General features: G+C 41.7%; 1 protein-coding gene across 3 annotated transcripts in view; it reads left to right on the plus strand.

Moving 5' to 3' along the window:
* Positions 1–23483, plus strand: part of ACVR1 (activin A receptor type 1) — a 125768-nt gene that overhangs the window by 62746 nt on the left and 39539 nt on the right. For all 3 annotated transcript variants that reach the window (XM_068968570.1, XM_068968569.1, XM_068968571.1), the window contains exon 2: positions 5362–5435. In XM_068968570.1, the coding sequence (XP_068824671.1) occupies positions 5369–5435 (67 nt within the window). In that variant the 5' untranslated portion in view covers positions 5362–5368. The remainder of the gene's footprint in view (positions 1–5361; positions 5436–23483) is intronic.

A 23483-nucleotide genomic window follows, 5' to 3' on the forward strand; every position in this document is an offset into this window, starting at 1 on the left:
AGACTGTGTAAGCTCCGTAATAGTAAGGACCATGTTTGTATATCTTTATCATTTTAAGTTTCTAATTTCTAAAACATAGCAGGCTTCCAATAGTTGTGGAAGGAAGGATAAAAGATGGGCTGGAAATTCAAAGATAAGACTGTGATAGTTCAGTGGTTTTCAAAGGCTTTTGATGATTATATCTCATCAGTTAAAAAGCTTTTTCAGTGTATACCCTCAATGTGTATGTTGTTTGTAACTGTTATATGAAATAAATCTACATACCATAAAACATACATAAAGTAGAATTTTTGAAAAGATTTAAGGTGAAATATTTATGGCATTGCTAATGGTAATGACATTGTATTATTGACGAAAATCTCAAGTCACTCAGGATAATGTTTATTGTTTGTGATACTGCATGCAAATCAGTTTCTAATGTATTTTTTAATTTTGAACTTGGTGAGCCTGCTTCATGTCACATTGAACTGAATGTTAATTACTTTTCTCTAGTAAACTGATGAACTACTAGGAATAGAGTTATCAGCTCCACCATTTTCTTACTGTTCTCTGGTACTCATTAATAACATATTTAATCTGTAGTTAATATTTTTTGGGGGCTCCAAAATCACTGCAGATGGTGATTGCAGCCATGAAATTAAAAGACTCTTATTCCTGGGAAGAAAAGTTATGACCAACCTAGATAGTATATTCAAAAGCAGAGACATTACTTTGCCTACTAAAGTCCATCTAGTCAAGGCTATGGCTTTTCCTGTGGTCATGTATGGATGTGAGAGTTGGACTGTGAAGAAGGCTGAGGGCCGAAGAATTGATGCTTTTTGAATGTGGTGTTGGAGAAGACTCTTGAGAGTCCCTTGGACTGCAAGGAGATCCAACCAGTCCATTCTGAAGGAGATCAGCCCTGGGATTTCTTTGGAAGGAATGATGCTAAAGCTGAAGCTCCAGTACTTTGGCCACCTCATGTGAAGAGTTGACTCATTGGATAAGACTCTGATGCTGGGAGGGATTGGGGGCAGGAGGAGAAGGGGATGACAGAGGATGAGATGACTGGATGGCATCACTGTCTCGATGGATGTGAGTCTGAGTGAACTCCGGGAGTTGGTGATGGACAGGCATGCTGCGATTCATGGGGTCGCAAAGAGTGGGACACAACTGAGCAACTGAACTGAACTGAACTTCCTTAATGGATTTAGAACACTTGAAATTTGGAGAGGGCTCATTTCATTGTATCTAGCCATAACAACCTGTGAAAGTGAAAGTCGCTCAGTCTTGTCTGACTTTGCAACCCCATGGACTATAGAGTCCGTGGAATTCTTCAGGCCAGAATACTGGAGTGGAGTAGCCTTTCCCTTTTCCAGGGGATCATCCCAACAAGGTCTCCTTCATTGCAGGTGGATTCTTTACAACCTGTGATTCCACTTAAATAAACCTTCAAACCTGACTATTCTAGAAGCAAACCATGTCCACTCTTTCACATTAGGTAACTTCCACTTCCACAAGATACCTCTTGTAGTGGATTGTCATAAAAGATGAAGTTATCACTCTGTTCAGTTCAGTTCGGTCGCTCAGTCGTGTCTGACTCTTTGTGACCCCATGAATCACAGCACACCAGGCCTCCCTGTCCATCACCAACTCCCGGAGTTCACTCAGACTCACGTCCATTGAGTCCATGATGCCATCCAGCCATCTCATCCTCAGTCGTCCCCTTCTCCTCCTGCCCCCAATCCCTCCCAGCATCAGAGTCTTATCCAATGAGTCAACTCTTCGCATGAGGTGGCCAAAGTACTGGAGCTTCAGCTTCAGCATCATTCCTTCCAAAGAAATCCCAGGGTTGATCTCCTTCAGAATGGACTGGTTGGATCTCCTTGCAGTCCAAGGGACTCTCAAGAGTCTTCTCCAACACCACAGTTCAAAAAGCATCAATTCTTCGGCCCTCAGCTTTCTTCACAGTCCAACTTTCACATCCATACATGACCACTGCAGTCACCATCTGCCGTGATTTTGGAGCCTCCCAAAATAAAGTCTGACACTGTTTCTACTGTTTCCCTATCTATTTCCCATGAAGTGATGGGACCGGATGCCATGATCTTCATTTTCTGAATGTTGAGCTTTAAGCCAACTTTCTCACTCTCCTCTTTCACTTTCATCAAGAGTCTTTTTAGCTCCTCTTCACTTTCTGCCATAAGGGTGGTGTCATCTGCATATCTGAGGTTATTGATATTTCTCCCGGCAATCTTGATTCCAGCTTGTGTTTCTTCCAGTCCAGCGTTTCTCATGATGTACTCTGCATAGAAGTTAAATAAGCAGGGTGACAATATATAGCCTTGACGTACTCCTTTTCCTATTTGAAACCAGTCTGTTGTTCCATGTCCAATTCTAACTGTCACTTCCTAACCTGCATACAAATTTCTCAAGAGGCAGGTTAGGTAGTCTGGTATTCCCAGCTCTTTCAGAATTTTCCACAGTTTATTGGGATCCACACAGTCAAAGGCTTTGGCATAGTCAATAAAGCAGAACTAGATGTTTTTCTGGAACTCTCTTGCTTTTTCGATGATCCAGCGGATGTTGGCAATTTGATCTCTGGTTCGTTTGCCTTTTCTAAAACCAGCTTGAACATCTGGAAGTTCACGGTTCACGTATTGCTGAAGTCTGGCTTGGAGAATTTTGAGCATTACTTTACTAGCATGTGAGATGAGTGCAATTGTGCGATAGTTTGAGCATTCTTTGGCATTGCCTTTCTTTGGAATTGGAATGAAAACTGACCTTTTCCAGTCCTGTGGCTACTGCTGAGTTTTCCAAATTTGCTGTCATACTGAGGGCAGCACTTTCACAGCATCATCTTTCAGGATTTTAAACAGCTCTACTGAAATTCCATCACCTCTACTAGCTTTGTTCGTAGTGATGCTTTCTAAGGCCCGCTTGACTTCACATTCCAGGATGTCTAGCTCTATTAGTGATCACATCATCATGATTATCTGGGTCGTGAAGATCTTTTTTGTACAGTTCTTCCGTGTATTCTTGCCACCTCTTCTTAATATCTTCTGCTTCTATTAGGTCCATACCATTTCTGTCCTTTATCGAGCCCATCTTTGCATGAAATGTTCCCTTGGTATCTCTAATTTTCTTGAAGAGATCTCTAGTCTTTCCCATTCTGTTGTTTTCCTCTATTTCTTTGCATTGATCGCTGAAGAAGGCTTTCTTATCTCTTCTTGCTATTCTTTGGAACTCTGCATTTGGGTGCTTATATCTTTCCTTTTCTCCTTTGCTTTTCACCTCTCTTCTTTTCACAGCTATTTGTAAGGCCTCCCCAGACAGCCATTTTGCTTTTTTGCATTTCTTTTCCATGGGGATGGTCTTGATCACTCTATTAGATTAAATCATTTTTTAAATAGGATGCAAGTTTTAGTATATTCATTCCATAATTTAATGCATTATTTTGTATGGCCTGTGGAAGTATGTACCCCTTTGGGGGCAAGTAGGCCAGTGCTGGAGATTGATGTAGACAAATGATTAATTCTGAGCGGTGTTAGACCACTGCTGAGAGGGGTGAAATTACCGCTGATGGAGAGCTATTACACCAGGCATTTGCCTTTTGAACTGGATCATGAATGGCAGGAGGAGGGAGTTGGGTAGGAGAGAGGTAGAGGGGAGGCTCAGGTCACCTGGAGTGGAGGGAACCAACAGAGTGCTTCTGTTCAAAGGCAAAGACGTTTGTAGGGATCCCGGAGGGAGGTGAGGCATTTGTATATTAAATAAGGGCTTGCTCTAGAAAAGAGCTATGGTGAACATGGAAACAATAATAATAACAACAATGGAAACAGAAAAAAAGGGTCTCTTAAGTTTCATGTGCTTTTAACAATATAAAAAGGAAGTCCACTGAACTCTCCTTTAACCCCTTCCCTCACCTTGCTATTAGGGAAGAGAGAGTCTGAAATGCAACTGTAGACAAATTGTGGTGGTAAGACAGAATCAGAGAAGGCAATGGCACCCCACTCCAGTACTCCTGCCTGGAAAATCCCATGGACGGAGGAGCCTGAAAGGCTGCAGTCCATGGGGTTGCTGAGGGTCAGACAGGACTGAGCGACTTTACTTTCACTTTTCATTTTAATGCTTCAGAGAAGGAAATGGCAACCCACTCCAGTGTTCTTGCCTGGAGAATCCCAGGGTCGGGGGAGCAAGGTGGGCTGCAGTCTCTGGGATCGCACAGAGTCGGACACGACTGAAGCGACTTAGCAGCAGCAGCAAGACAGAATAGAGGTGTGGGACATGAACAATCAGACTACTAACAAAAAAGTTTGAATTTAAGATGATGAGTCAGAAGGTGTCCATTCCAAACAGCTTAGATAGCAATGGGTTCTTGTTGTTTGCTTTAAAGCTAAAAGAGTAACATAGCACATGAACCTTTTCATTAAAGAACTTTACCCATTTTCTCTTTATTTTTGCCATCCAGAAGATTGCAAGTAGTTCAGGGTTTAATTTTTTTAAATTATTCTTTGTAATAAAAAATTAGTATAACCAAACTCTCATCATAATTTCCAAAATTTTGCAGGAATTACTCAAATGGAAAAGTTCTCTGTTGCTGTCCTTTGACTCAGAGCATTGAGCTTCTGCCCATGTAGTTTTAGGGCAGTATCAACTTAAAGTTTATATATCTTATTTTCTCTCCAATATAGTTTCATATGTTAAAATTTTATTTGATTTCTTCCTGTCTTGATTGTGTCTATGCTTTGTTAAATTTAAAGTTAATGTAAGAATACGTTGCTTTGTTATAGATGAAGTGTAAGCTATAGTTTTGTGTTTTACTTTTTTTTTCTTTTTTAGGGCTGTATGATGATTGTAAATTGCTTCCCCTCTAATCCTTTTGAAGGAAAAGTAAAGCTCAAATTAGTAATTTGGCTTGGATTATTAAGACACTTAATCTTTAGCATCATGTTAGAACAGTCTATCCATGCTTCTCAGAATTCTTGTTGCCAATTCTCAGTTCAGTGGAATAAGATAAAATTCAAACTTAAGTCCTTTATGAATACCCATCCTTATAAGTCCTTTAGGAATACCTAACCTTATAACTGAGAATTTTTCATGTCCCTTTTGAGCTCTTTATAAGAGGGTAGACCCAGAGAATATTGTCTTGGATTGGCCACCAGAAGGAGAGAAATCTGATTAACACTTTAAGATGATTTATTTAGATCCATGTAAAGGGTACATGTTTAAATTACTAAGAAGTAAGGCAACATATGTAAGAGGGATTTGGAAGAAAGGCCTTGAATGACAAGTTTAAAGATGGTATGCTTCATTTGTCTTCCTGCAGTTACATTTTTGGGGGGAGCTTACTGAACTCTTTTTTATTTTTTCCCTCCACAGTTGTACAATGGTGGATGGAGTGATGATTCTTCCTGTGCTCGTGATGATTGCTTTCCCTTCCCCTAGTATGGAAGGTAAGTGGCTCACAGTTGGGTAGGATAAGTATACTGTGTAATGTTTACTGTCAACCAGCTTGTTCTTAATCCTGATTGCTTTCATTTGCATCACACAATTTTTTATAATTGTAAAATGCACAAAATATAAAATTTACCATCTTAACTATTAAGTGTATAATTCAGTACTAATAAGTACATTCACATTTCTGTCTAGCCATCACCACTCTCCATCTGTAGGACCTTTTATCTACGCAACCTGAAATCCCATACCCACTAAGCATTAACTCCGTTTCCACCGCTCTAGCCTTGGGCAACTACCATTCTACTTTCTGTCTTTATGAATTTGACTACTGTAAGTTTCTCATATAAATAGAATCATGAAGTTTTTGTCTTTTTTGTGCCTGGCTTGTTTCACTTAGCACAATGTCCTCAAGGTTCCTCCATGGTGTAGCATGAATAAAGTTTTAAGGCTGAATAGTATTACATTGTCGGAGAAAGCAATGGCACCCCACTCCAGTACTCTTGCCTGGAAAATCCCACGGATGGAGGAGCCTGGTAGGCTGCAGTCCATGGGGTCACTGAGGGTCAGACAGGACTGAGCAACTTCACTTTCACTTTTCACTTTCCTGCATTGGAGAAGGCAATGGCAACCCACTCCAGTGTTCTTGCCTGGAGAATCCCAGGGATGGGGGAGCCTGGTGGGCTGCCGTCTATGGGGTTGCACAGAGTCAGACACGACTGAAGTGACTCAGCAGCAGCAGCAGCTTGTTCTTAATCCTGTCAGACTTAATCCTCCTCTTACCCCATTTTTAAGACTATCTTTTTAGAGCTGTTGAAAGGAAGGTAAAGAGATTTGTCATCTACTTCCTCCCTGCACGCATGCATGGCCTTCTCCGTCATCAACATTCCCCCAACCAAAGTGATCCATCTGTTATAGTGGATGAACCTACACTGGCACATCATAATCATCCCAGTTTATAGTTTATATTAGGGTTCACTCTTGGTGGTGGGCATTTTATGGGTTTGGTCCAATGTAAAATGACTTATATCCATCATTAAAGTATCAGAGTATTTTACGGCTCTAAAAATCCTCTGAGCTCCACCTGTTTGTCCCTCTCCACCTCTGCAACATCTGCCCACTGCTGAGGCTTTTATTGCCTCCATAGTTTTGTCTTTTCTAGAGTGTCATGTAATTGGATTCATATACTGTATAGCCTTTTCATATTGGCTTCTTTCACCTAGTATTACGCTTTTATGTTTCCTCCATATGTGTTCATGGCTTAATAGTTCGTTTCTTTTTAGCACTGAGTAATGTTTCATTGTCTGAATGTACCGTAGTTTATTTATCCCTTCAACTATTGAAGGTCATCTTGGTTGCTTCCAAGTTTCGGCAGTTATGAATAAGCTTCTGTAAACATCTGGGTACTGGATTTTGTGTGGGTATAAGTTTTCAACTCCTTAAACAACAAGGATTGTGATTGCTGGATTGTATGTTAGAATATGTCTAGTTTTGTTAGAAACTGCTAAGCTGTCTTCCAAAGTGGCTGTTCCATTTTGCATTCCCACTAGCAATGTATGGGAGTTCCTACTGTTCCACATTCTTACCAGCCTGTGGTAGTAACAGTGTTCTAGATTTTGGCCATTGCTATAGGTATGTGGTAGTGTCTCATTCTTTTAATTTACATTTCCCTGGTGATGTATGAAGTATGCAAAAAAGCACCTCTTTTCATGTGCTTATTTGCTATCGGTATATCTTTATTTAAGTGTCTCTAAGGTCTTTGGCCCATTTTCCAATTGGGTTGTTTGTTTTCTTATTGTTTAATTTTTAGAGTTCTTTGTATATTTTGGATAACAGTCCTTTATCAAATATGTCTTTGGTATATGTTTTCTCTCAGTCTGTGGTTTGTCTTGTCATTCTTTTGACATTATCTTTCACAGGGCAGAAGTTTTTAATTTTAATGGAGTCCAGCTTATTAATTGTTTCTTTCATGGATCATACTTCTAAAAAGTTATTGCTTTACTCAGTGAGGTCATCTAGATTTTCTGCATTATTAATAGGAGTTTATAATGTTTGTATGTTACAGTTAGGTCTGCGATCTACTAATATTAATTGAATAATTTTTATGAGGGGGGTATAAGTTACAGAACTTATAGATTTTGGGGGGCATGTGAACTTATAGATTTTTGGGGGCATGTGAACACCCCCTTTTTATAATATATATTTGATAATGTCCCTTGATTTTCTTAAAATGTAATTCTTATACACACCATACCTTTCTTATAAATATAAGTTTTAAAAATTTAATATAATTCCTTGTCTGAAATAGAAAATTCTCTTAAAATAATATGTAATTAACTAGGTTATATAATTAAAATGGCATTTATAGACAAATGTAATATAGTTGGGCATGAGTACACTATAAGATATAATGAAGTAACAAATGTTTGTATAAGAATACAGACATTGATGTACACACATATATATTAATCTTTGACGTCTTAGAAAACAGAAAATGTATTGGTATGTTTTCTGTTTTCTAAGACATCAAAGATTAATATATATGTCTGTATATAAATGTTTGTATTCTTATTGGTACTAGTGAATTTATTATATTGGTGATTTAATTAGCACAAGTGATCTTGCCTGCAGTGATTGAATTTTCTGAATTGGTGAACAAATTTTGGTAGAATCAAAACATGGACTATTTGTCCCTTGATTGACACAGTGACTATGTTTTGAGTAAATTTCATATACATTAAGACAGTATAAGACATACTTTCTATTTTTATGTATAAAAGTGTTAGGTATTAAGTTCAATTAATTATACAAAGAGTTTTCATGTGAATGAATGCTTCGTGGAACAGTGAGAACCTAAAGGGGCACAGGTAACTTAGTTGTGTGAGGTCACACGGGCAAAATGCTTTGGCATCTGCGGGCTTCACTCGTTCTATCTTCTCTTCTCCCCATTTGTAAAAAGCTACTTAAGGATGATACTGCCCATGCAGAGTCCACAAAAGAGATAATCAAGAGAAAAAGAAAATAAGAGCTGCCTATAATTCCCTGCACTTACATGTAATTGCTTTTAGCGTGTTGGTATAAATCTTTCTAGATATATAAACGAACTATATTTTATTGTGCATTAAGCAGTTTGGACTTTATTTTAAAAGGGTTGCTCCATGAAGAGTGGTGCTTATGGTGTGAATGTCAGCTTTGTTGTGATCGGATGGGCCAGTAAGACTAATGTGTCTGTTACAGGCTCTTGGGGGTATAGTGATTGGCTTTATACATTTGATAAGTTTCCAAGGAGGCATATAATACAACAAGGTAGTGTAGCCAACACTGTGGAAAAACAGTACTTGATATACTAGAAGTCTATTTTGTTATATGTTAGGTTATAATATTTGATCTGTTCCTGCTTCCTTCCCGTATCCATTGACATATATTATAGATCTGCATTGTCCTGTCTGGGAGCTGCCATATGTAGCTATTGAGCACTCTCATTGCAGCTAATACACATTGAGATGTGCTGTTAAGTATAAAGACACACTGGGTTTTGAAGACAGTAAAAATGTGAATTTTATCTGTTCCTTTTTACAACTGTGAAAACTTACAGTTACATAAAGTAGCTCCTACTATGTTTCTATTGGAAAGCACTATTGCCAACCAGTTTAGGTATCGAAAGTCTGTGTCCCACTCTAAGCAGTGTTGTTTGACACAGTCCAATAATATTGCAGTCATTTAAATTGGCACCAAAAAGGTCTGAAATAAGGATCCTGCATGGAAGTTTAAAGGAGTAGAAGGTATATTAACTAGAAGATAGGTTGAATGGTCTTAGGTTGAAGGAATGAGGAATAAGAAGAAATGGACTGGGAACATTTGATGGCTTAACCGTAGTTCTCAGCGGAGGAGTTTATTTTATCTCCCAGAGGACACTTGATAATGTCTAGAGACAAAAGGCAAGTTGCTCAGATTTTCCCCGTTTTTGTGGCTATACAATATGATCATAATAAAACAAAAAAGTAAAGACCATTGTGAAATGAAATCCCTCCAAATTCCATGTGCTTCTCTAGATACACAGTATCATAGAGCATTCCTTCAAGTTTCACGCGCTGTCCTGGTTGGACTCATGGTGTAGGCACAATAGAAAAAAAAAGAGAGTGGAAAAGAAATTGAGGTAGAAATGTAGTATGAATAGAGAAGTGGAGAACGAATGGGGGAAAAGGAAGGGAAAAGGGCCGTTATGAAAAAGTATTAGCAATTCAGCCATTGGTTGTTTTTTTCCTGCTTTAAGCTCTTAAGCTGCCCAAAGAATCAAGCAAATGACCTCTTAATGCCACAGAGAAGATCTGTAATGAAATGTGTTAGTCTGGCTGAAACGGAAATGGATGCCACTAAGGTTTTGCTATTGAATATAACACCACCAGTAGGATGTTTATAAGTATGGAAAAAACACATCATCCTTTAGTTACAATAGCTTCTTTTTTTAAAAAACAAAACAAAACAAAACACAATATCCAGTTATAACCTAGAATGCACTAATCATATTAGTCTTGTCTTCCTTCTATGACTCAACTCCTTGTTAACTATCAACAGCATATTCTATGAAAAGATTCTTTGTTTTTGCATGTTTACTAGAAAAATTTTTTAAAACACCACTGAGAACGTTAATTGTAATACAGTCTAATATACTCAACATTAGTCATAAAGTAAACGTTAAGTACAAAATACTTAACTGAAAGAGGTAAATAATAGGGAAGAGAACTAAAAGCTTTATATGAGCCTCGTAGATTGTCTCGTGCAGGGTTTTAGATGAACAAGGAAATGAACCCATGTTTGATGTTTGTATTAGAGTAGCTATGGCACCATGTTGATTGGGTTCAGTGGAGCTAGTTGGCATTCTTGGTGCATAAGTAAAATCATAGAGATTTTGTTCTAATATATGTTGTTGGGTATTGTACTCCTCTTAGTCTATTAAAAACAAACAGAAAAAACAAAGGTTCTTTCCTTTTGTCTACCAAAATACTCCCAAATGTCTCTTAAACATTGATAGATATAGTGAGAACATTTTAAATAACAGGTCCCAAACAGTGATTTTGGCAAAGTTTGACTTGGTCCCCAACCTTTTTTGGCACCAGGGACCACTTTCATGGAAGACAGTTTTCCCACAGACGTTGAGGTGGGGTGAGGATGGTTTCAAGATGATTCACGCATATTACATTTATTGTGCACTTTATTTCAATTATTATTTCATCAGCTCCACTTCAGATCTTCAGACATTAGATCCCGGAGGTTGGAGACCCCTGCTTTAGAACATTTTCCATTTCTATGGAATCCTAAATACTCTGGGGCCAAAAAGACCTCATGAGTCTGGAAAATACTTACTATAACCACACTTTTTAAATGATTTATAGGTACTATTTATTGAGTGGTTAGTATGTGTCAGATGTTAGGCTGTTTTATACGTATTATTTTCCCATAATCCCTACCATTACCCTAATGAAATAGGTTAGTGGGAATGTGCTTTTGAATTGATCTAGACTATATTGCTTAAGATTATACAGCTTGAACAGGGCTTCCCTGGTGACTGCAGTGCTGGGGAGACCTAAGTTCGATCCCTGGGTCAGAAAGATCCTCTGCAGGAAGGCGTGGCAACCCACTCTAGTATTCTTGCCTGGAGAATCCCATGGACAGAGGGGCTTGGTGCGCTGCAGTCCATGGGTTCACAAAGAGCCGGACACAAGAAAAGCTACTTAGCACTCATGCATACTTTGAGGAGTAGTGTTCAAGACTTTGTCATTATCAGTCTTCTTCAGAATTTTGCATTTTTTTGTACCCTACATTAGCTACATCCACTGACATTGTATCTGGCACATAGTGGAACCAGTTCAATCCAGTCTATATGACAGGCTGACTTGAGAGCTCATAATAGTGAATGATGAGTTCCTTTTACCTGGGTTTGTGTTTTTTATTTCTCTCTCATACTAGTATTCATTTTTCACATTCATTATATATACAGTTCCAGCTGCAGGAAGAGTTTTATTTGCTCTCATGGAGAAGAGCACTTGAGTCCTAATTACCCGTATATCCTTCCTTTTCCTTCCCATTAATAAGACTAATCATGCTCTAATACTGCTGTCATGCCACCCGGGAGAAGGCCATTTTTGTCCCAGAAACTCCTTGTTTGGTTTTACCTTTGTCCCCATGAGCTTCTGCAGGGATGAGCATGACACAAATAACTTAGAGTGGAATACCATACTGCTTCTTCAAAAATATTTCAAAGCTAAGATGACCCACATTTTATTACATTTGCAAGCCATAGTTAGATTTTATTACAGCAAGTTTTGTTGCCATAAGAGATTCTGGCCTGTCCTGGAGAAGATTGCTAAGTACTAAATTATTTTCTGGGTTGACTTGATTTTAGTATTTCCAAAGCCATCACTACTCAGACTTTCCAGCCCAATTACCCAGTGAGAGAAGGAAGGAGATCACTTCAATAGACTTTTTGTTAGGGTCAACAAAGGTGCCCCTCTTTGCCACTGGGGGTGAAGAATAGAATAAGCCTTTCTTTGAATTTCTCATTATTGAGAGTGCAGGAAGTTCGTGAAGGGGTGAATGAATGTAAGAGAAATGTCTCCGTATTAAATTTGTTGCTCTCATTTCTCATTACTATAATTTATTCCTTTTGTTCAGAATAAAATCTTTTTTTTTTTTTTAACACATCATCGTATGAGTGATTTGCTGGGAAGAGAGATGAGATGCACTGAGCTGTTAGTCATGAGGACCTAAAATGTAAATATCACATGAAGCTGTGCACGTTCAAGATACCGCTTTTTTACTGTCGCATTTTCTCACCTACCAGAGTGAGTGTATTATTGATGCAAGGTGAGCTGTGACAAAGCTTCCTTTCAGCTTTTCCTTCCTGGGGAATGTTTGTTTCAGCTGTATGTAGTTAAACTAAAGCCACATCCATTTTTTTTTCTTCTAGTGAACACTATAAAATGCTCATATTCAATGCATTTATATGAAAGAAGTTAGTGGTAGGGTGTGGAACGGACTTGAAAATTCAATCAGAGTCAAATATTGAACAGATGGGAAAGCAAATCCAAGGCCCTAGCTCATTAAATGGTTTCCTGTGGTCAACAGTGAGTGGGCAGTGCAACAGTTTCCACGCTTCTCTCTTACAGAGATCGGTCTCAAGGGGGAAGAGCATGGATGCCATCTCCTCCTTATGGAAAAACTGGGGAAGCAGGAGATTGGTAGGCATGTCATGTGTGCTATGTCTTGCTTTTGAAAAGTAAACACCAAGGAAAATAAAACACATTAAAAAATTAATTTGTAAGGGGAAAGGGCATAGGAGAGGGATAAATTAGGAGTCTGGGATTAGCAGATACAAACTACTATATATAAAATTAGATAAACAAGGTCTTACTGTATAGCACAGGGAATTATTATATTCAGTGTCCTGTAATAAACCATAGTGGAAAAGAATATGAGAAAGCATATATATGTGTGTATAACTCAGTCACTTTGCTGGGTACCAGAAACCACACTTCAGTTAAAAATTAAAAATGAAAAAAAATTAATTTGTACCTCTCCAAATAGTGCTGAGAACCTCCTTCTGCCATCTAGCATGACCTCAGGCAACTTCCCCTGATAATGGTTATATGCAATAGTCGTAATTACTCAGAACTTTTTTCGATTCCAAGATAGTGTAAGGCACAGGGCGGGGCAACCTTCAAGACCTTCCCTGACTCAGAGGAAGAAACACTTTAGAGTTGGACCCAGTGCACCTGCATTTAGAAATATCATGAAGTGGGGCTCACACACATCTGAAAAGAAAGTTTCCTGAAACAGCTATCACTCCATGCTTAATATACTCCTGTTTCTTCTCTTTTTTATTCTATTTAGTTTTATTTCATTGAGACAGAACTCTCTTGAACTGCTAAATCGATTTGCCTACCCAGAATGGGTCATAACCCACAGTTTAAGAAAGACAGCTCCCCCCTGCTCCCAAGAGCTCATATTGCTCGGAAGTCCTTGCTGCCCTCAGGTGAAAACTCTGACAGCTAACCCAGACAGTCTCCAACAGTGTTGCTCCAGACCTTTTATTATTATTATTATTTTACAACTTTATGTAGCCTGCCATTCGCTCTCTGCAAACCAGCGATTTGACAGGAAGAGGGAAGTTTATGTTTGTGCCTTCTCAGCCGTGGTGGTAACACTGGAACAGCTGCTGCCTGATTCTAATCAGCTGAATCTGAGCTCTGCAGAGCTGGGTGTTTCCTAGATCCTCCACAATGCTGCATCTAATTCTTTGTTATAGGTTAGAGTGGAGCATGGACTTTCTGAGGATATGTATATTTGCGGGATAAAGGAGGTGGTGAAATACACCTTAAAGCAAAAACAAAAACCCCTACCTATATTTTTTTATTCAAATGGTGACTTGGAGCAGGGAGGAGCCTCTTTTATTTATTATTTGCTGAATTTGTTTATTTTCTAAATTCTGATATTTACACCAAGCCAATACAAAATCCTCCCCTCCAAATAATAATAGCAAATCAGACCCATTCAGGAAAGTTGTGAAAAATAGAGAAAGCAAAACAAATAGTCCAGTTTAAACTTTGACTCCTGTGAAATATATAATGCTGTAGAATGCCATGTAGAGTTATACACTCATGTCTTCTGTTCATCTTTCACATCATTTCCTATTTCATGAGCTTCAAACAGGCAGTTTTGCTAAGGTTTAGGGTAATTTTTGGTAATTAAACAGTATTGCTAGTCAGAGTGCCTTCTGAAAGAAGACTCTTGGCCTGCATAGGAATCAAGCCTTTCTCAGAAGAGCATCAAACACTGTCATGAGACATCTTCTTCCTTTTTACTGTGTTTCTGAATGTGGGTTATCTTACCTGTTAAGCGCCATTATCTGCAGTGCCATGTGAGACAGTAACAGGGAGGTGGTGAGGGGTCATCCGTGCAAAGTGAGCCCTAGGGTGAGAGAGGTTGGGACTTGGCGGTGGTCTTTGTTTTCTCTCTAGTGTCTGAGACAGTGCCTGGCACGTAGTTGGTGCTCAGTGAATATTTGACAAATGTGTAATTATCATAATATAAAAAAGATAATATTATAAGCGACCAAGGAACTGATCTGGATTGGGGACAGGACAGGAAACATATCCTTTCAAAGAATTTATTCCAAGTTTGGGAAAAGAGAACCAGTCTTAACATTCTTTTAGCTGATGGATTAGCATGAGGCCAAGGATCCGTACTGGTGATGTCAACATACCTGGAAACGGGTTCCTGCTGTCAAAGAGTCAAAGTCTAGTCGGACACAGGTTGCAGCACCATACTGGGGTGTCAGCAGGAAGAGTCTACATAGCACATGGGGCTGGGACTGGGGACAGCGGTCCAGGGAGGCTGGGTTTGGAAGGATGGACAGCCATTAGACCAGCAAAGAAAGAACTGAGGAGGACTTTTAAACAGGGGAAGGGCCAAGTCCAGAGAAGTGGGTGGATGGGAGACACGGCCTAGGGGGTCCAGCAGGGCAGAGCAGCCTGAAGAAGGCATTCGGGTTGGGAGTTGAGGCCCTAAGTAGCCTGGCAGGACCTTGTGCATAAAGTGTTTGTTTTGGATCTTGAGGGCACTGAGAGCTATTGAAGGATTGTTGTTTAGTTGCTACGCCGTGTCTGACTCTTTTGCAGTCCTATTGAACTATAGCCCAGCAAGCTCCTCTGTCCATGGGATTCTCCAGGCAAGAATACTGGAGTGGGTTGCCATTTCCTTCTCTAGGGGATCTCCCCGACCCAGGGATGGAAACCGTGTCTCCTGCATTGGCAGGTGTATTCTTTGCTACAGAGCCACCTGGGAAGCCCACGGAAAGATTAATTAGGTGCAGTTTGTGTGTTTTGAAGGAATTGTGTGGTAGAAGTGGACCACAGGCTCCATACAGCAAGATGAGAGGTGAAGGGACAGGGAACAGCTAGTCCTCCTGCAGGGTTTGGGCAGACAGGCCCACGTGCTGCCTTTTCGAAGGCATCCCAACTATAGCAACTCGATTGTGGCCAACAAAACAAAAACAAAACAAAAACAAAACCCTTAGTTCCAAGAGAAGACCTTTGTGGTAGGCAGCGCACAAATTCTAACAACAGCAGCAAACGACAATAATCTAACAATAATTCCACCGCTACTTTTATTATGGAAACAGAAGGCTGAGCTGCTGACTTTTCTAGCAACTTTTGTGAGATATTTAAATCCCTCTCTAGCTGGCCCTTTGTTCCTGTGTTGCCATGGAGTGTCAGTAAGCCCAGCTCAGAATAACCCGGGCAGGGACATAAGAGGTGCAGCTTGCTTGCTGGCTGGCTGGCATGGTGGCTGGCCAGGTTACACTGTTTTCATTGCTCCCGTCTTGGGAGGAGGACCGGGCTGCTGGTTGCCCTGGCAGCTGTGAAAGGTGTATGTCTTGGCTGCCCAGAGTTGGAAGGGCAACCAAAACTTGCCTGCCTACTGAGCATGTGCGGCTCGTGATTGAGCTGATAGCAGCTGAAAATAGCCCACTGTGCACCTGTCCCTTGTATACCAGCCCTGGGCCAACTGCCATTTAGGACAGCGTGGGCTCCCCTGCTGGCTAAGGTGAAGGGCTGAGTGGATCTCAGTGGTTCTTAAGAAGATCTTGGGAACTTTGGCCCTGGCTTAAAAGGAAACAAAAGAGGAGCAGGCTCTTCTGAGCGGTTCTACTGGGCACTATTGTGGCTAGGGAGTGGCCACCGTGACTGCGTATGGATGGTATATGCTGAAGATGCCACACACTTCTCCTTGCTCAGCCAAACGGGGTCTGACAAATGGAGAGGTCTGTTTCCTCTTGGAGGGAAAGGCTTTCCTAAAAAAGCCCTGGACAGCAGCCATCATGGTGTGCTAACTGAGAAAGCGGGAGACATTGAGTTAAACTCTTTGGCTTGGTTTTTTACCTGCTCATTAATCCCCCGTGACTGTCGGTGGATCACTTCTACAGGGTCTCTTTGCTAGGTTATTCTTCCTCAGCAGTCCAGATGTGGGCACAGAATGGCATCCCAGCGTGTTAGGAGCTGTCTGTTTCCCTTTGGGACTCTTTCCACTTCCTTCTGGGCTTTCATCTCTGCTGCGGGCTTGCCATCGTTGGGCAGGCTTGGCACGCCGGTGTGGATGGAAGCAGGCTCTGAAAGGAAAACCTTCTAAAGTGACTGGCAGTAATAAAGCTACTATTTAAAAGTGCCCCTTCTCAGAGACGAGGGTTATCTTTAGGCTGTTGGTGCTCTGCAGAAACCCTGGCCTGTTGCTCTTGCCTTGGTTTGTGTTTAGATATTCTTGCTCCCCAGCCAGTGGCCTCACGACACATCTCGGATTTAGCTGCCTTTCTCCTGCCAAGGTCCAAGATTATCATGGAAGTTGGGAATGGCGTGCTGTGCTGCAGAGCTGGGGAGGGGGGCGGTGAAGGGGTGTGGAATGTGTGTTTGAAAAGCCAGTTCTGGTTCACAGCACTCTGAAGAAAGGCTTTCTGTTTCCACCTAGAGTGTAGGCACCTGGGACCTTTCTGTGGGCTTGGGAGTAAGAAACAATAAACTGAAAATGACCCACACTCAGCTTTTTTCATGGTGACTTGTAGGATCTTCAGTCTATGATGAGGAAGCCAGTTTTAAGTGTGTTGAATTTAGGAGTTCATGAATTCTTGTGGACTGTATTCATTTTTAGACTTGGGCTAATAAAGATAGGCAAAGCAAAGATCACATTATAATACAGATGCACAAAGCTTGTAGTCATGGGATTCCTTCTTTCTTTGACCTTCCCTGGAGCTGTGAATCTACAGGACCTTGGGACGTGATTGGAAAATTGGGGGATAGGAAAGCAGCAATGTCAGAGGTTTGGGCTATGCCCCAGTTTTTTCCCCTTGGGTATTTTGATCTCTTTGGCTTCATTTGGGCTGGAAAGAAGAGAGTCTAGAAAATATCTCATCTCTGCTTTTCTCTGCGATGGGATAGGGTAGGGAGCTTGAGAGGAGGAATTTAGCTGGATTTAACTACTTCTAGATGTTTTTGCCTTGAGCTCTGGGTGTCACAATACCTAGAGGCTGGCAGTCTAAGACTGTTGTTAACAAACTGGAGCGCTGCCCATCTTTTGAAGGGTTTATCTCTGATTTGAAAGCTTCCGGAAAGGGAGTGGGGGTGTGGTGGCGGCTGGCTGATGGTAAGCAGAGATTGGCGACCTTGGAGGCTTTGTCCCTGATTCCCAGAGAAGAAGGTCATGGGCTCTGGAGGGGAACAGAAGTAGGAGCTCTGTTGGCCCTTCTTTGCTGTCTGGTCCCATGCAATATATTTTCAGTATAGAGCCTGTGTAGGAAACCCTCGCTGGAGCATCCATGCACTCCCCAGATATCCTAAGGGGTGGTGGAGACAGCCCAAATGAGTCAGGAACATCTCTTCCCACGTTGTGAGCAGAGCTTCAAGCCTGTTATGCTATGGGTGATACCGCGTCACCGACTCTCCTGAATCTAAACAGGAAATGACTTCTCTGAAGTGTTTATAATTCCCCAGTGCATTTTCCCCCTCCTTCAGCCTGTGGTTCTCTCTGTTACTCCCCAACAACTGGAGCTTCACTTAGATGAAAGAATTGTCAATAATACATGGGACAAAGTAGGGGTATATTGTCTTGGAAAGAATTCCTCGGTAGGTACTTTCCATTAGGCCTGGTAATCATTTGTTTATATGAAGCGCCAATTCAAGAAGTTTGGAAACAAAGTGAAGAAAGATTAAATAATGACCCCCATATTTTTCCCCTATGAAGGAGTTGCTTCACAGACATGGCACACATGTTAAAGCTAAGTCTTTGCTGTGTTCATAAAATCATAAAAATCACGGGAGACAGACCAGTATTGTCTTAGGTCAATACCCCACAATGCTCTTTAACTTGTTAGTCATTTAAACACAGACTGAGTTTTTGGCTTTGAAATAAAAGGTGTGGCTGCTGCAATAGACTTCATTTACAGGGATTATTTCAGAGACAAGGAGTCAGCCCAGACACAAAATAAACAGATGGAACTCTCCCCCACCCCCCCCCCCCCCCAGCTTCAGCAGTTCAAATGCAGGGTGACTTAGGAATCCTTATCACCTTCAGCAGAGCAAGAAGGGGAAAATGATGTAATTCACTCTTCCTCACTCCCTGCTGAAAATGCCATTATTTTCACTGATAGGAGAAAAATGGTAGCAGAGACCAGGCGCATCCTTTCCCTGCTGAGCAGGCAAGTCCTGCAAGACCTCTCTAAGCTGGCTGGAGCCAGGGCACTCGTGTTTTGATCATTCTGATCACCATGGTATCAAAGAGGCTGGAAGGACCTCCCATAAAAGCCCTGCTCTTCTACTGATATTAAATAATTCCTTGTTTTCAGAACTCTTGCATTTTACTTCTTTCTTCCAACACACACAAACAAGCAAACAGAAAACCTACCATACCACAAAAAGTACCGATTTTCCACACTTGTAAGCCCGAGTAGGTGAGCAGCTGTGACGCTGTGGCGAGCGCCTGCAGGGAGAAGGGGTTTGCACAGACACGCTGGCTCGGTGACTAAGCCTTGCCTGAAGATCTCTGCTGACATTTAAAGACTTTATAGGCTCAGTCTGCTCTGAAAACCAGCATCATGTCTCTTCCCACCTCTAAATCCTGTCTGTGAAGAGAAAATGCATTCTGGAGCTAAACGTTCATCAGGCGTGTCCTCCCGCCAGGGCCTGAGGCAGTTGTGGGGAGCCTGACGGCGAGCTGAGTGGGCTCAGCTCCTCCCCTCATGGGGTGCACAGTCTGGAGGGGAGACTTGGAAGTGGGACAGCCGTGCAGACACGTGTGTGTGAGTGTAGATAGGGGCTCCTGCTTTACACTTGGGGGTGTGAACAAAGGCTCCTCTGAGGAGAATGAGGTGAGATCTGAAGGGAAGACGGGCACAGACTTGGGGGAGGGCTATCCTCAGGAGGGAACCCCAGCATCCCATGGTGGAGAATTCCATACCTAGCAGACCTGGGCTCCTGAAGCAGGAGGAACCCTTCCCGGAACCAAGGGGATCAGAGGTGAGGCTGGAAAGGTGGAGAGCAGGTCAGCCAGGGCAGGGTGACCACTGTGTCTCCCCCCGTTTTTGAGGGAGACAGGGTCGCAGCTTGTGGGATCTTAGTTCCCTGACCAAGGATTGAACCTGGGCCCCAGCAGTGGAAGCACCGAGTCCTAACCGCTGGGAATTCCTTGTGTATCTCCCTTTTGAGGGTCATGGAGTCAGGCTTGTAGATCTGAAATGGAGGCACCATTAGCTCAGTGAGGGAAGCCTGGAGAAAGGGCACATTTAGAGTGGAGGCATCGTGAGTTCAAAATTGTGAAAACCCTACTATTATTTTTTATTGTCGTTATTCTAATTTATATGTGATCCTATTCAATTGCCCCTATTCCTATTTTCTTTTTGGCTTGTAAAACTTTACCAAATATCAATTTCTCTGTTCAGGTTAAAAAAAAAAAATGATTTGGGTTCCCTAAGTGGGTGTTTTATAATGAGAGCATTTAGGCACCTGGGTGTCTTTTATTTCCAAGCATATAGCCTGCTTTCTTGCCAGACCATCAAATGCCCTTCACTAGGCAGTCTGGACAGACCTTTGTGTTTCTGTCTCAGGAGCAGGCTTGCTGGCAGTGATACCTGGCATTGCAAAATCCTTCCGTAAGCCTTTGTTTAATGCCAGAGATCTCAAATGCTGAAGATTCTGGAAAGGTGCCATACTGCACTCTCGGATTAGGAGCTGATGGAAGGCCTCCCGTATCTATGAGCCTAATAGAAGCTGTCATTTCAAATGAATGAACTGTTTATACTGTTGGAAGAAGTCCACGGATGTTTGGGGCTCCTTTTTTAGCCTATAAAGTTCTGAGATGTTGGACAATAGTCTAGTAGACAGCAGTCTAATCATTACAGTGTTGTTTGTGCCACTCTGAGGTGAGTTTGTAAGAAATTCAGCTGTTCCTTTTGCTGATTCCTGGGATCACAGTTAAGGCTGGTTGACTTGGAGCATTTTCTCATTTGTCTTCTATGTCAAAGACTTCAGTGGGAAACATGGGGTTTTGTGCACCATTAGGAATGATCATCAACCGAAATGCCTTAGAGCATTCTGGAGTGCATGACTGGGCAGGTGGGCAGGAGAACATGGAAATCCCTTCATAGTGTGCATAGGTTTTTCAAATCCCACTTAAGACATGAATGTGGGTCCTCTTGCTCTGAGGCACAAGATCATCCCAAACTGTGGACAGTCTTAGAAAATCTGCGATGCTCTTTGCTCTGCCTCTTCCTCTGCCAGTCCAGGATTAGGCTGTGAGAGTAGGTGTGTCCAGATGGTGAGCTGGGCATTGCCCAGAACAAGGAGAATCTTTTAAAAGATTCGGCCTTGGTGAACCCCTGGGATCCCCAGTCTGAGCCTCTGGTTGCAGAGCCAGCCCCGGATCCTTCCAGGTGGCGCCGAGGACTCCCTGCTGCTCCCAGCCAGACGTGGGCTGCCAGTGTGTTCACACAGGCCTGGTTCTGGGGCTCCAGAGGGCACAGGGTGCCAGCCATAACACTGAGTAATGCTGGGAGGTGCCTTTAGAACAAACAGTGTGGGTGAGCTCTGCACAGAGGGAATACCTCTGGCTTGACGTTTCAATTACTGAATTATTTAAATGAGCGTCAATTAGGTAGAGTAGACTGACTGCCTTCTGCCAGGGCACTTCCTGGTTATTTGCACAGGCGAGTGTAAAATGCTTCATATCAGATGTGGTGCTTCCTGGCTGGACTGTTGAAAATCAGTCACAGAAGGTGATTATCCTTCCTCGGTGTTCCCTGATGTGTAGTGTATTTATATCTCAGTCTGAGAGATTAGAGGTCCACAGACCCTTGTCTGTGGCCCTAAAAAGGGCTTTGTGATAATTCTCACACTTCCCCACCCCACCAGCCTACTCTAAATAAGATATCCCAGGCCTACACATGTTACGGTTATTCCTAAATTTTAACAAGATGAAAACAATGAGTCATAGGCATTTGGGGGCCTGCTGTTTCTTAGAATTGTGAATATTAAGATCTGAAAATGGTACTACCTTGCTTTTAACCTGCTTTGTTGAATTAGTGATCCTGGCTCAGAAAATCCTCTTGGGGTCTCTTAGGTTGATCTACTCTGTTGGATAAGATTGCCAAAGTGGCGTTTAATTAATGTTTGGGTCTGGTGTAGATGTGTGTGGGGGTGCATGGGGTCATTCTTACATTCTTGTGAATTTAAAGTCTTTATATTTGGCTGTATAAGAAAACCTGATTCACTAAGGGCTCTGCCAATCAGTTATATGGGAATTCACAAATTAAGAAAAGTAAATGTTGGTGAAAAGCAAAGTAGGAAGCAGAGTTGGTGGAGTTTTTATACTTTCCCATTTGCTAACTGCTGAACTGAACTCATGGTCCCATGTCAGAGGCTGAGTTAATTATTACATAGAGTTAAGAGTTGTCTTCCTTCTTTTTTCCTTTTTTCTGATTGTGGCAGGGAAGATCTGAAAACCTTGGTTTTTAACTTAAGAGTATAACCCCACAGGATAAAATCTGATTAAGATCTGTAACCAGTTATGCCTGGGTACACTGCAGGGTTGGGTCTAGTGGGCTGAATCTTGCTAAAGATGGTATGTACTTGAGGCTGCTCACTTCTGGCAATATTCTCTAGGTCACAGTTTAAACATCTGTCAGACCATCCCCATGTCCTTTCAAAAGCCAGACCTTGGCAAGACAGGAGACATCTTGTGCCTGTGTGCCTAAAGTCTGGGCTCTGACTTTAAGAACTGAGTTCACTCTGAAGGCACATTAGAGAAATTATTGTCATTACTTTATTTCTTTTAATTGACTTTTTAAAAAATTTTATTAGAACCACCAAGTGCGATTAATTCTTTGGTACCCTGAACCATCTGTTTCCATAGAATCAGTGATGAGTGAGCCCTCTATGGCCTGGGGTGGTGGTGGTTGTTCCTGGCAGACCGTACATGTAGCAAGTAAATGATTCATCCTCCTCTATTCATTATCAGTCTGTGGCCAGCTCCTCTCCTGTCTTATTTTCATTTTACCCCTTCAAGCCCTCTTCTCCAACCCAGCATCAACAGATACAACCTCTTTAATGTGTTCAGTAAGTATTTTTGGATATCCATGACCTTTAAAAATTATTTAGGGTCTTAAAATACACATTTGTGTTTCACATTTACATAAATTACATTACTCAACAGCGTTTCAACATACACTTTTAAATTCTCAGCTCTGATCGCAAATCAGTATGACACCACTAACTCTGCGCCTCACCCCGCCCATCCATTTCCCTCCAGAGAGCCATCACCTGTTGGGCAGCATAGTTGGCAGCTCTCAGCACAGCTTTGTGCCATCCGAGAGTGGCAAGCATGTCTAGACTCCCTAGAAATATTATCTTTCAACTTGCTTTTGGCAAGAGTAAACTTTTTGCTGGATTATGTCAACAGATATATATGTTTCTCATCCTCATAGAAATAGATTGGTGCTGGAATTTCTCTTGGATTTCTCTAGGCAAGGAAAAATAAAAGACTACCCCTCGGCTCATTAGCGTTATTGCTCATTAAAAATGTCTGAGGGCTCTTGCTCCTTGGGGGTGAGTCTGGTGACATACATACACTGTCAGCGGCTATTTTGGATTTTCTGCTTTTGGGCATGTCTCTGCTCTTGGATGAGCCCCTTGTGGTTTTCAAAAGACCTAGCAAGGCAATTATAAATAGAAAGCTTGTGTCTGTGTGTCTGTATGCGCTTACTCCGTGGGACGAGGCACCCACATTACAGTGGGCAGTGAACTATTTTTCACTGCTTTGAAGAGGGAAGAAGAAAGATGAAGAACGCTTCTCTCTTTTTGAGATAACCCACACCTCCACACATACCCACACAAATCTGTGTAAATGAACTTGACATTTTCAAAGACCTTACCTTAAGGTCTCCTCTTGAAAGCACAGCCATCTGACCTGTTATTTTAAGAAGGAAGCCATTCTCTCACTGACCTGCTGCC

This window comes from Capricornis sumatraensis, chromosome 3 (assembly GCF_032405125.1).
Source record: "Capricornis sumatraensis isolate serow.1 chromosome 3, serow.2, whole genome shotgun sequence".
Classification (NCBI taxonomy): domain Eukaryota; kingdom Metazoa; phylum Chordata; class Mammalia; order Artiodactyla; family Bovidae; genus Capricornis; species Capricornis sumatraensis.